Genomic DNA, 17,314 nt, shown 5'->3' with positions numbered 1-17,314 from the left:
ATCTCAAACAAAAAAAATTCAAAAATAAAAAAAATTCTTAGATTTTAAATTAAAATACAATCCCCCCTGAAGTAAGTATTAAAAAAAAATCAAGTTTAGCTCAGAATGCAATGTTCAGTTATGGGGGTGTATGTGTCAATTATCAAAAGAATAGAAAAATAATCAAAAACATAAGAAAAATTCAAAATAGGCCTTGTATAGGTCCAGTTTAAAGTAATTTCTATCCCACAAGTATGTAGGACAGAATGTAGTAATATTTCACTTAGCCATTTGTAGCCAAGACTACATGAAGTTGCCATAATATAAGAAGAAAAGAATTAGAATTCTATTTTGATGGGGAAATGTCATTCCCTTGTCTGATTTTTTTTCAGGGATATAGGGAGCCAGCATGATAGTCAAGCTTTGTACTTGTTTGAGTACTTCGTAAAGAGTGTAGATACAAGGAAGTCCTACGACTTAAACATAAGTTAAGCATCGTAACCTTGAGTCTCACTTTAATATTTAATATTTCTTGTGTGCTCTATTGGCACTATTCAGGTTTAGTCTGTGCTCCTTGTTTTTATCCCTTTTCCTGGAATCAGACACAAACATTAATCACAGTCCTATAATATTTTATCAATAAATGGCAGGTTCCCATAGTTTAAAGCTTTTAGGCATATATTGATATTATAGCAAGAGTATATATATTAACTTGTATTACTGCAGGGAAAAAATATTAATATTAATTATGTGTACCTTCAGTACAAAAAATGACTATTGTTATGAGGGAAAATATCAGTGGGTTGCAAGTAGGTAACAGAGAGGAGAGTTTGCAAAGAGGGAGTGTGCTGGACTTTACTGGATGCTGTGGAACTGCATAGGCTGTGATCTGGAATGTGGGAAATGGATAAAAGTGATCACCAGGAGCCTGAGTGGATGTGGGGGGCTTTTGAGACTTCCTTTTTGGGACAGCCTGAAGCTGTAACTTACTCTTGCTTGTGATCTCTGTGAGCTATGGGGAAATTTGTTTCCCATTCCCCTTAATCTAAAGATACACTCTGATGTCCTCTTTGGAGAAATTCCTCATATTTAGTGATCCACTTGTGTTTCCTGCATACTGAGAGAGTGTTCCCAGCTTCTCTGAAAATCTGTGACCTGAAAGCCAGTGAACCTGTCTATGATGGGAAGACCTACCAATCTTAGGCCTAACCAGCCAGGGTTGAACCTTGAGAGAACAGATTCACCCTAAACTACTTTGAAGAACTATGTACCTTACCAGAATTTATCTGGGAGGATTATGGTGTCAGATAGTCAAATAGCCAGGGAAGTTAGGTAGAGTAGGAAATTAAGCAGCTGGGAAGACATGAAAAAAACCCATATGGGGGTTGTAGAAGGTGGGGAAATTAGCTAGATCCCTTAGAGATTAGGGAAACCTAACCTTTGATCCTCCCCTCCATTTTACTTTGCCTAAAATAAACCCAGTATTGTTTTGAAGTCTGTCTGAGTCTGAGCAACACACTGACCCTGTGGAGAACCAAGAAACTGTCACACACTTGGTATCTCACTATATTCAAACTCATCAGTCCAAACTATCCACCTATATAACTATGCATACTCCTTCTAATTGCTGTAGTAATGACAAAGTTCTTAGAAGTTACAAGTATCATCTTCCCATGAAGGAATATAAATAGTTTAATGTTACTAAATCACTTATGATTTCTCTTTCCTATTTACCCTTTTCTGCTTCTTTTGAAACTTATATTTTGATGTAAAAATGTTTGTTTACCTCTGATCCTTTAATCTGGAATGCTTTATGATCTTCTATTTCTTTAAATATTCATTCACTTGTATTCACTTTTGCTAGGCAGGTGATTTTTTTGTTGTTGTAATACTAGCTCCTTTGGCTTCCAAAATATCATATTCTATGCTCTATAATATTTTAACGTAGAAGCTGTAAAATATTTTGTTATCCTAACTGGGGCCTCATGATATTTGAATTTATTCTTTCTGGCTCCTTGTAGCATTTTCTCCTTGACATGAGAGTTCTAGAAGTTGGCTGATATTCCTTGGAGTTTTCATTTTTGGATCTCTTTTAGAAGATGGTGAGTGAGTTTCTGTTTTGCCCTCTCATTCTAGGATATTAGGGGAGTTTTCCTTAGTAATCTCTTGAGATATGTCTAGATCTTTTATTGATCATGGTTTTCAGGTAGTCCAAAAATTCTTAATTATCTCTCCTGAATCTTTTTCCAGGTATGTTGTTTTACTATGAGGAATTTCATATTTCTTTCATTTTTTCAATCTTTTTATTTTGTTTTATTGTTTATTGTTGTCATATGGAGAAATTAGTTTCACTTTCCCAATTCTAATTTTTAAGAAATTATTTCCTTCATTGTTTTTGTATGTCCTTTACCACTTTACTAATTCTACTTTTTAAAGAGCACTTCCATTCAGTGAATTTTCCTATAACTTTGTCTCCATTTGACCAACTCAAATTTTTAAAAAAATAGTTCTACTCTTGAGGGGATTTTTGTGTCTCTTTTGCTATTTGACCTATTTTTTTAAGGTCTTACTTTTTGTCATTTTTTATGCTTCCTTTATTAAGCTATTGACTCTTTTCATTATTTTCTTATATCCCTCTTATTTACTTTCCCAATTTTTTTCTCTTGCTCCCTCATTTGATATTTAAAATCCTCTTTGAGATTTTGCAAGAATTATTTTTTGGTCTAGGACAAATTCTCATTTTTTTCTTTGAGGCTGTGGGCATGGATATTTTTTACTTCATTCCTCCTTCATTCCTCCTTCTGCATTTGTGTTTCCCCATCACAATAGTAATTTTCTATGGAGGTTCTTTTTTGTTTGTTTGCTCATTTCCAATCTATTTCTTGACATTTAACTTCATGTTAAGTTTGGGCTCCACTCCTGGGGTAGAGGAAACACTGTCTCCGAGCTTAAGTTTTGGGTTTTTTTGTACTGCTGTTTTCAGAGCTAATTCAGGGAGTCTGTAAGTTTTGAGTTCTTCCAAGGTGGTATGGTTTAAGGAGAGGGATGGTCACTGCTTTCCTGTCCTAGTCTGTGCTCTAATCTATAAGTTGTAGGAATGGATGGAAATGAAGACCAGGGATAGAACATACAGAAGGAGAGATGATGGAGAGAGAGAGAGAGAGAGAGAGAGAGAGAGAGAGAGAGAGAGAGAGAGAGAGAGAATGCACAGAGGGGATTCTGGGAGAGTTCTCAACTGAAAAGGGGGAAGGTTCTCTTGAACCCTGGAAAAGAGTGGAAGGTATAATATCCTGAGCTCTGATGTGAAATTAATATCTACTAATAGCCTGAAGTTCCCCAAAGTGATTCTGATATAAAGTCAATCATCTCAGAGATCTTCCTGTGAAATTTAGAAGTCAGACAGGACTTTGGAGATTGACACAAATAGGATTTTATCCTAGGTGGACAGTCTATGTGTCTGACCAGAAGATTTACTATCTCTACTACTTCTTTAAACTCAACTGTATACTTAGATATTTAAGTATATTATATTTAGATTAGGAGAAGAAGAATTTCTGGTATGACTGATGCAGGCTAATGACCATAGCCGAGGACTCAAAATCAGTTTGAGGGGAATAACATAGGGTATTCTGGTAACCTCTTTCCTATACCCCTCCCTAACTTGTCTTAGTACTAAGTCACTGTTGGTTCCATCTAATACACAGTAAGATAAGTCATTGGATATCTCAAAGAGATAGAGGAAATAGAGTATTCTAGGGTGTCACTCTAAGAGCAAAAAGGGCCAGAGGCATCTGCCATTGATGATATCCTGACAGGCTGGTATCAGAAAGATATCAAAGGGTGCTTAACCTTTCGCTAAATCCAAGCAAAGCATCAAATGCATACCCTTTCAATGTCTTTATCTGAATACTAGATCCTGTCCTTCCATGTACTGAACTTGAACTTCAAGGGACATACCCTTGAAACCCTCTGGTCAGGGAGAAAGACAATTCAGCTAGACTCACACATCATCAAACCTAGCTATTAATAACACCAATATACAGGTTGTTCAGTTTCTCATTTTATTACATAGTGACCACATATGCATTGTTTTCCTCCTTGGCAATGTAATTAGGATTCCTCTTGCTTTATGACTACATACTCTGGGGCGCTAAGGTCCATTATCACCCTGGATTGAGGCCTTGAACCAAGTATGGGAAATGCAACAGGGTTCTGCATCCAGTGCTGGCAAAGGGGGCCCTGCAATCTCCTTTTTATCCAACCCCCTTTCTGTTTGTGGGCAGAGCTTTAGGATGTGCAATTGACAATTCACTCACTTCTAAGGTCTACTGCTTGATTATACCCTATTCTCATCCAGTAATATAGACCATTCCTGCTTACCTTCTAAATTATCTCGCAATAAATATTATTTTACCTCATTCTTTAGTTGGTTCTTCCACTCCAGAATTTGCTTTGAGATGTTTTCTTAATGTTGTTTGGAGGGGATTTGGATTTGTGAGAGCCCAGCCAAATCCTTGTCTATACCATCTTTGATTTCCAAATAATTATGTAATATGTGTGGGTAATGGAAGATTTCAAGTTTAAGAATGTGACCATTCTTAATCGTGATTCAGGTGGAGACACAAAGTAGTAGTTGAAGACATTGATACACTGGGTGAATAGGATGTTTGAGGGAACATCACTATGAATATTGATTTATCCTCATCCAAGGAGAATAATTGAGAGGGAGAGGAAGACTTTAGTTCAAGTACTATAATTTTAAAGAAGGGGGAAGAATGATCATAAAACTGGCAAATAATTTCCAGAAAAACAAGATAGACTGATCTATCTTTATCAAGTGACCCTCTAAAGAAAAATGTTGATGAGAGATCACAGTAGGCAAAGGATCAGGAAGTGGCAGTTAGAGTAAGGAGTATGCCTGCTTATTATCCTAGACCTCTGTTTAAGGGTTATATGAAAGATATATTCAGAACTATAAAGTAAATTCAATGTCTCCCTTGGGAAAACAATTTTGTTGCTTTACCAGAAGATGGAGGAAGAAATTAGAAAGAGATCTAAAGATGAAGAGAAACTTGTTAACTACATAGTATGGGCTTCCCAAAAGGCAAAGTGGCAGGAACAGGATGGTTTTATTTTTAACTATGGTGAAGTAGAATTAGGGAACATGAGTTATAGGATAATAGGGCATACTAGAAATGGAGGTGGGTGACATTTGCTTAGGCAGCTAGGGGGTTTCATTATTAGCATTACAAGAGAAAGAGTTAAGGGTATGGTCGCTACAAAATTGTACCCATGGCAGAAGGCAATATCAGTTTTAATTTAAGATATAGGTAAGAAGTAAGTTTGGGCCAGGTATGAGTGAATCTTCATGCAGTGAACATGAAATCCTGATTGCAAGAATTTGGTATCTCTCAATAATTTACAGTTATATGAACTGACTTCCACTCCTAAATTTCCCATGTAGTATGTAAAATTGGGGCAAGTCACCTCTCTAAGCATTAATTTTCTTTTCTATAAAATAAGTATAATAAACACTGATCCACGTACTTTGCAGGATGGTTAGAAGTCCTTAACTGAAGTCCTAGATTTATAAGACTTTAGATTCAGAGCTAGAAGAGATTTCTAAAATTATCTCATAAACCACCTTTAAAGAGGAGAGGAGAGGACTCAGAGAAATTAAGAGCCTTGAGCGAGGTCACCAAGGTAGCAACTGAGCTGGAAATTTGAACCTAGATCACGATGATTTGTAACTATTTTGCCAAATGTTAAAATTTATATAAGTAATTTTCTGTTCCCATTATAAAAACTAGTATTATTAAAGATTATTGTAATGATAACAGTAATTTTCAAAATAATATATATTTGGCCACACAAAATAATCTTCCCAGTGGATTGCACCATTCAGGAAAACAAATTTAAAATTTTTCCTATAAATCCACATATATTTATTGAGTGGAATTTATGTGTAATATCAAATGAGTCCTGATTTCTGGACAACAAGATCTAAGAAGAGAAACAATTAATCTGATGAAATTGTTCACGATTTCACAAGAAAGCACATAAACAGATGATATCTCTGTGAACTACAGAGGCAAGGCAATTTTGACCCCTCCCCCCCCAATGAGACATGAGTTAGAACTTGAAGAAGAATTAAAATTTGCATTCTTGGGGGAAGCTGGGTGGCTCCCTGGATTGAGAACCAGGTCTAGAGATGGGAGGTCCTAAATTCAAATCTGGTTCAGACACTTCCTAGATGCATGATCCTCGGCAAGTCATTTAACCCCCATTGCCTAGCCCTTATCATTCTTCTCCCTTGGAACCAATACATAATATTGATTCCAAGTTGGAAGGTAAGGGTTTAAAAAAGGAATTTGCATTTATGAAGAAAAAAGAAACATCTTGGTAAGAAACCTTAGGAAAAAATTTCCAGAATTAGAAACTAACATGATATATATGTAGACAAATAATGAGTCTAAAAGGACAGGTACTTGTTTGTAGTTAACTAACTTGTTTAAATTATGCAGAATAAAATTGCATAGATGTGGTCAAGTTATAGAAGTGTTTCTCTAAGTAAAGATACTCACAAACCCCAGAATATAGAAACTGTAGTGAATCTAGGCAATTATATCATATTGTGGATGGAGACAAAAGCCCTGAGTTTAAATCTAAGCTTAAACACTCATTGTATGACTAGAGGCAAGTCATTTACTTTTTCAGCCTCATTTCTAAAAATGGGTATTCTTCAAAGGAGTGACATGAAGAGTCGAATATAAGTTGTGTAAAGAATTTGAAAATCGTAAAAAACACATAGAAATACTAGCTATCATTATTATTATCATTACAGCAGTCATTTAGTTCAAATCAGACACAATGGAAACCTTCATTATAATTCATCCAACAAGGGGTTACTTAAGTATGCTTGAAAATTTTCAATTAAGAGCAACTCATTTCCTCTCAAGATAAAAATGCCATTTCATTTAATGGCAGCACTGATTGTTTTGGAAGGTTTCTTTTGACATTGTTTTCAATTTCTACCTTTTTATTACTGATTCCATCATCAGAGTCCCACATCTTTGAATCTTAAATCCTTTATCTTCTCCAACAGTGTAAAGGTTAAAATTAATGGTTGGACAATAATTATATGAAATTATGTGGTCACCAGTATTATATCTTAAGTCAGAAAATTTATTTGCAAATATTTACAAATGGAGAGGAAACAATAAAGAAGAGAAATGTGAGGGGCATGGAGAAGTTATCTATTCTATCAACCTAAATGCTTTGTTCTGGGTCTAATTAATCCAGGCAGAGACTGATTACCTCTCAACAAGAAAGGCTGGTAGTGAGTAACCACTCAGCCTCCTTCAAGATCAAAGCTACTCTCTCCAGAAGCTAGGAAAGGGGTCAGCTTTTCACTCACCCAACAAAGTAATGTGAGAGTCAGACTCCAAGTCGAAGCTGAGCTCTGAGCCCACAATTCAAGCTGTAGTCTCCAGCAAAGTTTCCTCAATGACTATCTAAGACTATCTCCAGAAGATAATTTCTTCAGATTATCTTCTCTAAGACAATCTCTCCTGATGGAGTTCAGAGCTTGCTTTTATGGTGACTTCTTGCCCCTTCCCCCCTTCAGAGGGGCCAATCACAATTTTCAAATTGTCTAGCACTAACCAGGCATCAATATCTGTGGGGGAACTGACCTTCTAAAGTTTAAGTTCTCATCAAAAAGATTCACAGATTTCCAATTGATTGAATTTCTAAGGGTATGAATTCTCTAAGTATCTTGATAGCTTCTCACCAAGTACTAAATAGGGCATTTAATCTTTTTTTTGACTCAATTTAAAAGTAGATAAAGGGGAGGTAATCTTGCCTTCATTCTAGTGACATACTAAGGAGGGGTACTTAAGTTAGTGTTAACTCAGGATAGACAATAGAGTACAGAATTTTCTTTTACAACAGGATAAAAAAAAGTTTAAATTTAATATCCTTCATTCTAGTCATTTCCATGGCTATTCTTTACCATATGTGGCTGTGCTAAAGAGTGTCAGTGGCAGAGGTAAAAAATAAGGCTTTGAAACATTGTTTCTAAATGTGGATAGTTTATTATTTGCTCACTTTGCATAATTGATGTATATAGTATCTCATGTGCTCTGTGAGAAGATATTTTTGCTGAGCTTTTTCACAGCTGCTTTCACATCTTTGTTCCTCAGACTATAAATGATGGGATTCAGCATGGGAATAACCACAGCATAGAAGAGAGCAATCATCTCATCTGTTGCATGGGAGTCTTTGGATTCAGGCTTCATGTACATGAAAAAGATGGTCCCATAAAACATGATCACTACAGTCAGATGGGATGAGCAAGTAGAAAATGATTTTTTCCTTCCCTCAACAGAATTGATTCTCAGGATGGTAATGAGGATGAAAAAGTAGGAGATGAATACAAATGCTACTGGAATTACTATTATGAAGATGTTTGATATGATCATGACTGTCACATTGAGGGAAATATCATCACAGGACAATTTCAGCACAGCTAGGATCTCACATGTGAGATAATCAATGATATTCCCACAAAATGACAACTTCATAGTTAAGGTGGTTTGTATCACTGAAGTTAATCCACCTGCCATCCAGCAACTTGTTACCAATGTCACACCAAGTCCTTTGTTCATGATGATAGGGTATCTCAGAGGCTTGCAAATGGCCAAATACCGGTCATATGCCATTATAGCCAAGAGCACACACTCTGTGGACCCCATGGCAAATGAAAAGAACATTTGTATCCCACATCCAATGAAGGAAATAGATTTTTCCTCTGAAAGGAAGTTCACAAGTAACATAGGAATTGAAGCAGATGTGTAGCAGATGTCCAGAAAAGAAAGATTACTGAGGAAGAAATACATGGGAGTATGGAGATGAGAGTCCAGGATGCTAACTGTAATGAGGAAACTGTTGCCCAATAGGATGACAATGTACATGATAAGGCATAGCAGGAAAAAAATAAAATAAAAGACAGGATAGCCATCAAGGCCATGAAGAAGGAATATAGTCACAGAGGTCTTATTTTGTCTTTCCATTTGTTCTCTATCTTCCACCTATAATATTTCAGATAAGGAGACAGGGGATCAAATTTATCATATGACAATGAATTCAAATACCACTTATAGTTTTGGGAATCATATATTTGATGTATGCCCATGAATTAAAATTTTCAAATATCTAAGATAAATTTTGCACAGTGCCCATTTCTTCCAAAATATATCAAAGCACTTTCACATTTACCCCAGCAGTGTTAAACACATTCACACACACACACACACACACACACACACATACATACACACACACACATGCATAACCACAAAGCTCCATGAAGACATTGCAGGCCTTAATAGGCTTTCTAACATAGGAATTATTGGGGTTTGTAAGGCAATTGCTGACCTAATACAGGGGTACATTCAATACCCATTCAGTAAACACATCACTTTTCCTTGAAGAGAGAGTGAGATTAGGAAATATTTGGTGAATATTATGAACACATGAACTTTTACAAATGCCTTGTATAGTATAAACAAACAAATGCATGGAAATACCTCATTTTTATCAAATTTAAAATTATTTACAATCTGCATAAATATGATCATACAAACATTCCTTTAAATAGAATGAAATTAGGTTATGAATCAATATATGCTTCTATATTGCGTTTGATAGGATCCTAATCCCTCTTGGGTACACTTTGATATACTGGTACCCCAGTCTCCTCAGAGGGCTAAGAAAAATTTGCATATCTTCCAACCAGAGAGGATAAACAGAACTTCTTTATATAATGAGAGAAAAGAGAAAAGGAGGCAAGACCAAATATTTTTATTTGTCCTTAGGTCCTTCCTAGTGCTTTTTTCATTACTCTCTATTTACTATAAACTCTATGAACAATTATTCAGTTGAATCTGATGTTTAGAGATTAAATTATCCATTTTTTCCAAGCTCTGTGCAAAATATTATGAAAATTGGAGCTGACAAGGAAGGTTGACATAAATTTTCATACCTCCACAGGACACAGTATAAAAGACAATAGAAAAAAGTCTCATTCATAGTATCAGAATTTACTATAGGTTTCCTACTTTATTTTTGATTATGTGTTTATTTGATTAGAGCCAACAGAAATGAATCTTATGAGAAATAGCTTTTCTAACCCATTCAGTAGCCTCTATTCCACAATTTCCTCACCTTTTTTATAATGTTTCTTTTAGACCTAACTCATATGACACTATGGTGCAAAAGTACACATGCACAGATCAAAACAAACACCATAAATAGAAATATATTTCACCCATGAATCTATGATGCCATCCTTGAATCTTCATCCTATTCCTCCAGTTATTTCTCCAATAATTCAGCTTAATACTGGAGGAATTTCTTTTTCCTTTGACATTACAATTCCTTTAACATCAAAACCCCAGTCATAGCCCTGTCACACTACGTGTTTGATCTTACATTTTTCTAATGCATTTCCATTTCCACAGTTCTTTCAGGAATTTCTTAGTGTCCTTAATTCATTCCAACTATTATTTTCTTTCTACAGTTATTTTTCCTAATTGAAGCTACAGCAGTTAGACATTAAATTAAATATGTGCACAGAGAATAGCTTTAATTGGGTATCCTCATTTTTGAAAGCAAATGATCCTCTTCTGGACATAGTGTATCTGAACTGATGATCCTCTATCACAAAATGCATATGTGAGAGACCTCAATTCTATAGCTGAGAATGAGCTTCAAACAAGGAAAACAGGTGTCCCATACTATGATGGGGTTTTCATGGTGAAAGATAGTAAGGCTCTCATTAACTTATTCCCTCGATGACTCTGGACAAGTCATTTGCCTTCTCTGGGTCTTTGTTCCTCTGTAAAATGAATGGGTTGAATTAGATCATGTTATGGTACCTTTCATCTTTAAGTTTATGAACTTACACTGCCCTACATCATTCTATTCCCTCTATTGAAAGGAAAGATTGTAGCCTCAGAATATTAAAATAGACTGGATTGTACATATGAAATAATTATTTTTCTCTATCATGAGGAGACATACACATATAAACTAATTGTCTTTGGTTACTGGTATTTCTAGTTCTTTGTATTCCCAGCATGTTGTACAGTACCAACCACATAGTGAATATTTAAAAATCAAGGTTTACTGATTGATTTTCCATACCTGATTTTCTTTTTTAATATAAAACAAATATCAGGGATTTCTGTAAAAAAGTAAATTTTATTAACTTAAAATCTTTTTTTGATGCTGGAGGGGATGTGGCAAAGTCAGGACATTAATGCATTGCTGATGGAGTTGTGAATTGATCCAACCATTCTGAAAGGCAACTTGGAACTATGCCCAAAGTTCTAAAAGACGGTCTGCCCTTTGATCCAGCCATAGCACTGCTGGGTTTGTACCCCAAAGAGATAATAAGGAAAAAGACTTGTACAAGAATATTCGTAGCTGTGCTCTTTCTGATGGCAAAAATTTGGAAAATGAGGGGATGCCCTTCAATTGGGGAATGGCTAAACAAATTGTGGTATATGTTGGTGATGGAATACTATTATGCTAAAAGGAATGATGAAGTGGAGGAATTCCATGGAGTCTGGAACAACCTCCAGCAATTGATGCAGAGCGAGAGGAGCAAAACAAGGAGAACATTGTACACAGAGACTGATACACTATGATACAATTGTATGTAATGTACTTCTCCATTAGTGGCAATGCAGTGATCCTGAACAACTTGGAGGAATCTGTGAAAAAAAACCACTATCCACATTCAGAGAAAAAACTGTGGGAATAGAAAAACAGAAGAAAAACCACTGCTTGAATACATGGGTTGAGGGGATATGGCTGAGGAGGTAGACTCTAAATGAACATCCTAATGCAAACACCAACACCATAGAGATAGGTTCTGTTCAAGGACACAAGTAGTACCCAATGAAATTGTTTGTCCGCTGTGGGAAAGATGCCTGGAAGGGAGGGAGGGAAATAATGTGATTATTGTAACCAAGAATTAATGTTCTAAATTGACTAAATAAATTAATTTAAAAAATAAAAATCTTTTTGGGCTCCTCCATTCTTTTAGGACTTGAAAGTAATTCATATTTTTCTTGGAGGTTTACATTGAAGGATTATTGACTTTGTTAGCTTCTCAGTTTGTGTTTTGGTCTTCCCTGTCATCTAAGTAACTTTCTTCATTTAATTTCCTTTTTGTACTCATTTGTCAGCTTTTTTATTTTTATTTTTAAAAACTGTTAAAAGTTGGGCTCTCTAACTATGATAAAGGGAATACTATTCCAAGCTTAAGGTTCTTGGTACAGCTTCCTTCAGAGGGAATCTATCTACTTTCAGTTCTTCCAAAGTGGTATGATGTAAGCAGCATTGTGTTTAATACTTTCTTGGCCTGTGGTCTGCTCTGTGAGTGCTTGTGTGTGATAGTGTTCCTCTTCACAATGAAACATCACCCTAGGACTGCTACCTAGATCTGTGAATGGACAATGCAATAAGATTATTGAACCAGGAACCAGCAAAGGGACCCCTGAAATTTCCTCTGAGCAATTTTCCAACATCCCTTACTGTCTGTGACTGAGAGTTCCAAAAGCCTTTGCTGCTGTTTCACCTGTTTCCAGCACTTGTTGCCAAGGTGGTAACTGCCTGGAGCACTCCTTTGTGTTCTACCTCCACCTCCATGTACTAGATTCTCTGTGCCAGTCTTCTAAGTTGTTTTGGGCTAAAAAATAACTTGGTCACTTCTTTTTGTGTGTTATGCTGCTCCAGAATTCATTCAGAGGCATTATATCATAGTTTTTGGAGGATTATTTGGTAAAGATCAGATGGCTCTATATACTTTGTCTGCCTTCTTGTCTCTGCCTCCAATAAATTTTCTTAAAAATAAGGAAGTCAGGACTGAAAGCTACATCACCCAGGAAAACCAGATAGTCAGCAGACACACACACACACATAAACATATAAACACATACACACATCTCATAACACCATAAATAAAGACTCTGACCACCAATCACTTCATGGTCACTGGTGTTTAGCAACAAGTGTGCTACAAGGGGTAGATCTAACCAACACACCTAGAATTTTATACTCTGAAGAATCCTCAACTAATTTACTGGAAATACTATAAGTGATAGTTAACAATGATAATATTCCACTTTTTTCTTCTGACCTGAGGTCTGCCACCCACCACTGACAGCTTCACAGATTCATGGGGTAGCTATACTGTCCTTTAAGTAATAGACATTGGAGTGTTACATCTTTCTGCAGTGGTTAGCTGCATCAGCACCATGGAAAGCAATTTCCTCCACCAAGTTACAACAGCAGGTTCTTCAGTTTGGCTGCTGACCCTTTGGTTGCTGATGCCTCCAATACCAGATTGTATTAATTCAGTGGTTTCAGCAGGCTTGGCCATATTTTTTTATTAAAAAATCAACTTGTTTTAATAATCACAATATAAATTAATGTAGATGCAAAGAATTCATTTAGGGATCACATTACCAACACTGAGAGAACGGAGTGCTTTATAGATCATATGTTGTTCTGTGCACTGCTACTCTACTTTATCTACCCATCTAAGCTGAAAAAAAAAAGAGAAAAATATCATTGACAACCTTGAATAAATGTTGTATCCTGTCCGCTATTTCTGAGTTAACCTAAAATATTCCTTATTCTCTGATTAAACACATCTCCTTTCCCACCCACAGTTATGTCATCACATTAATACTCTTACCACCACCTTCTAGTTGTGAAGACTTTTTGGTAGCACCTACAATTATATGACTGACCAGCTCAAACAGGGGAGAGAATTCTAGTAGGAATCAGTCAGTTTGTCATATTTAATTTCAGAGAGGGGAACAATCTGGAATGAGGAAACTGAGGAAATTGAATTAAGCATCTAGTCCATGGTTGCACAACTAATGAATGACTAAGGCCAGATTTTTATTTAGATCTTCTTGACTACAAGCTCAGGATTCTACCCACTTGTATCACCTGATTGCCCACTTAATCAGTTTAACTCGGGATTTTTTTTTTTGTAAAAATGACACTTCCCAACTGTTCTCCTCTCTCTCCTCTTCTCCCCACCTCTATGCTTTGACTTTGAACTATTTCACATTGGCCTAAGCATTGTTTTTTGCTATGTGAAGAGCATGCAGGGGTAGAAATGGATTTGAACTCTATCAGATATATACACTTAAAAGGTTCATTATTATGGTCTCTTGAATGCTGAATCTCTTAGCAGGGATATTTTGTAGGACAAACCAAGTTCTCAAACTTGCTTACCAAACACAAGCCTGGAGTGTCACCCCTTCCTTGAACTAAAATATTTTTCAGTTGTCTACATGATTTTTTATGCAGAGATTTTCCTCAAGAAGTGACCCAAAATCTCTGGAGATTTGCAGCAGATGCTCCAAAATAAAGCCTGACATTGCCCATGGATACATAACAGGAACATATCTATACTTACATATAATGGCTCACGCCCTGATTTAGAGCTAGATACTTCCATATTAATAATGGCTCTTCATATTTCCACATATTTTTGGTCAGTCATCTACAAACTTATCATCTTGCAATGAACTCTTTCACAAACAGACAGAAACTCCAACTTACTATAAAATCTATTATTCTTGGTAGTATAGCCTTACACCTGCCATATATGGAGTATAATATTCAATGATCTTTTAGAATTAAGCCATAATATGGGAGAAGGATATGATTATCTAGACAAACCAACAAACATTAAGTGATTACTAGAAATTAGTTCATGTTTTCCTCTTTCCCAATCAGAATTCAACAAGCATATATGAATATACTATTTAACCTCAAAACTGAGGGGGGAATACTCTATACAACAAGCTTTAAAAACAAACTTGTAGTATAAAACATTGAACTTTTAAGTCATATTATTGTTCATGAGAGAATATGTGTGCATTCCTATGAAGTGTCTTTGGTGACATTTTGTAATCTCTATTCTAGGTGTAATATTTTCTTTTAGTTCTTCTCTTTTCTATCATAGTTACACCAATGACTTTTCCCAATTGTCAAGCCCATCCTAGCTTTATTCAAGAGAAGTATCTACTTTCAATGCTCCCTGAACTACCTTCCCTCACTTCAAAGTACATTTCATTCCTGCCCCTAATTTGATTTATGTTGATGGCTTTTTGTGGAGCAAGTTATCTCTTCATGGCCGGATAAGAATGTTGATGGCACATGAGCTCAGGCAATCAGATATGGTATTAAAGTCAAGCAAGTGTTCAATACAGAGATAAATCAAAGGCAGATCTTGCCATAAAGACAGAGGAAATCACAAACATATAAAAAGAAGAATTAATAAGTACAAGTCCTAGGGCAAAGATTATTTTTGTCTCTATCAATTAATATTACCTATTAGATAGGAGATGCCTGGTATCCACACATATTATTTCTAGGAATAAAAAGATCAAAAGTTTTAAGAAGAATCCTGACAATACTTAGGGTAGAGAAAATTATGTTAGCATTACATAATATCTTCTTGTCCTATTTTGCCCCCAGAACAAGGGCCATCAAACCTACTGTTCTCTACATCTACCAAATGTTCACAGTTAGGCAAAATTTTGATATCCAGTACAATGAAGTGTTGTTAACTTTAAAATTACAGGTTCTTGAGTTGGAAGGCATTTGTCACTTAGTGCAAGTTTTCATGAGCATTACAAATCTACTTACCTTTATAGTAAACAAATTAATCTTGAAGTCTCAGGTGTATTTATGACCCCTCATACAATGTTCTCTACCATTGGGTCTTAGATAACCTATGAATTATTTATCTTGGAAATATAGATACTAGGATCCAGTATGCCTATTATCTTAGTGTTTAGCAGCTTAGGTAGGGCATCGCTTCAAGAAACAGACCAATGATATTGCTTCTAGCCTAACCCTTGAAACCATCATCCAGGGAATCAACACTTGTGGGGATGAGATTTGAAATCTACATCTGAAGGTGCTCTAACCATTACTCCTTCAGCAGTAAAAGAAACACATTTTCTCAACATCAGTGTCTTCAGGGCTACCAAATAGTTCAACAACAACAAACAACAACAACAACAACAACAACAACAACACACATAGAGTGTTATCAGAAGTACCATTAAAGAAGATTCATTTGTTTGGCTTCTGTACCCTAAGGACCATGTGGACCTGTAGCTAAAATCTACAGCCTGTATCATTTCCCTTTATTTGAATGTAAATTTCTTAAGAAAAGGGATTGCTATGCATTCCTATTTATATCCTCAGTGCTTAGTACAGTGTTCTGCACAGAAAAAGTACTTAAGATATATTTTTATTCATGCATTCATTCATGTTTCAGGCTCTGAAAACCAGAAAAGTGGAGAAATGCTCTTCCACTCTCTCTACTATCTCTTCTAGGAGACAGGACAAATAACTTTATTTAATCATAAATAACACTTGATATTGGAGAAATACAAACATTGGATCATTTAATGGATTTTTCTGTATTCATCATTCTCTCCATACTCTGTGAAAATAGGATTTCCAGTCCTCACCTGGGTATTAATTCCTGCTAGTGTAAATTAGTGACCTAGTTCTTCATTTTTGTTTGGTTTGTACATTTCTTTTTTTCTATAGAATTTTGATATTTTTGTTTTCTTACTCCCTCTCATCCCTCTGTCTAGATGATTTAGCTAAGAATCTATATTTATGTCCCAAGAATCCCTTTGCATCAGGAAAATATTCCATACACAAAGATAATGGCTTAGCGTCACTTATCCTTATGAACCAGAATATTACATTGCATTGAGTGATTATGTCTTTAGTCTTTACAATCATTTACCTCTACTTGGGAGATTGTCTTTCCTCTTAGACTTCAACACAGTGCAGATTGCTTTGCCTTGATTTTTCTTTCTCAAACAAGTGATTGCCTCCTAATAGGGAGCTCCTTGGGGGTGATGATGAGTTCCAATGATTAGTCTTAATGGAAAAATATGTTGCTTCAGAATTTTATGTACTTACATTTTATTTGTAAGTTTTTCTAGGAATAATTTTCAAGTTGTGCAGGAAGGAACATTCCAACTGTGTAATGAACTAAAGGAAGCCGGACTTGCTCAGGAATAGGGGACACAGGAAGAAAAGCAGATTTATTTTGTTTTTTACCAAATTTCATTTGGCCAAGGAACACAGTGAGAACCACTGTCCTGACCCCATAGTAGAGGCCCTCCAAATCACAAAAGAATCAATCTGGTTCTGGAAGACAATTTAATTCTCTTGTTGTACTTAGAGATTACTTGGTCTCTGAGGCAAT

At 35.8% G+C, this 17,314-nt stretch overlaps 1 protein-coding gene across 1 annotated transcript; it reads right to left on the bottom strand.

Annotated features, from left to right (window-relative positions):
• Positions 1-8,114: 8,114 nt before the first annotated feature.
• Positions 8,115-9,053, bottom strand: LOC100013115 (olfactory receptor 13C3-like). Its single transcript, XM_001367467.3, has one exon. It carries the CDS (start codon positions 9,051-9,053, stop codon positions 8,115-8,117), a length of 939 nt encoding a protein of 312 aa, XP_001367504.3.
• Positions 9,054-17,314: the final 8,261 nt, after the last annotated feature.

Source organism: Monodelphis domestica, chromosome 7 (genome assembly GCF_027887165.1).
Source record: "Monodelphis domestica isolate mMonDom1 chromosome 7, mMonDom1.pri, whole genome shotgun sequence".
Lineage (NCBI taxonomy): Eukaryota > Metazoa > Chordata > Mammalia > Didelphimorphia > Didelphidae > Monodelphis > Monodelphis domestica.
Note: the sequence above shows the minus strand (reverse complement) of the source record. Positions and strands in the feature narration are given on the sequence as shown.

Coding starts and splice junctions, on each gene's coding strand:
- LOC100013115 (XM_001367467.3), bottom strand. CDS start 9,053: ATGGAAAGACAAAATAAGACCTCTGTGACTATATTCCTTCTTCATGGC.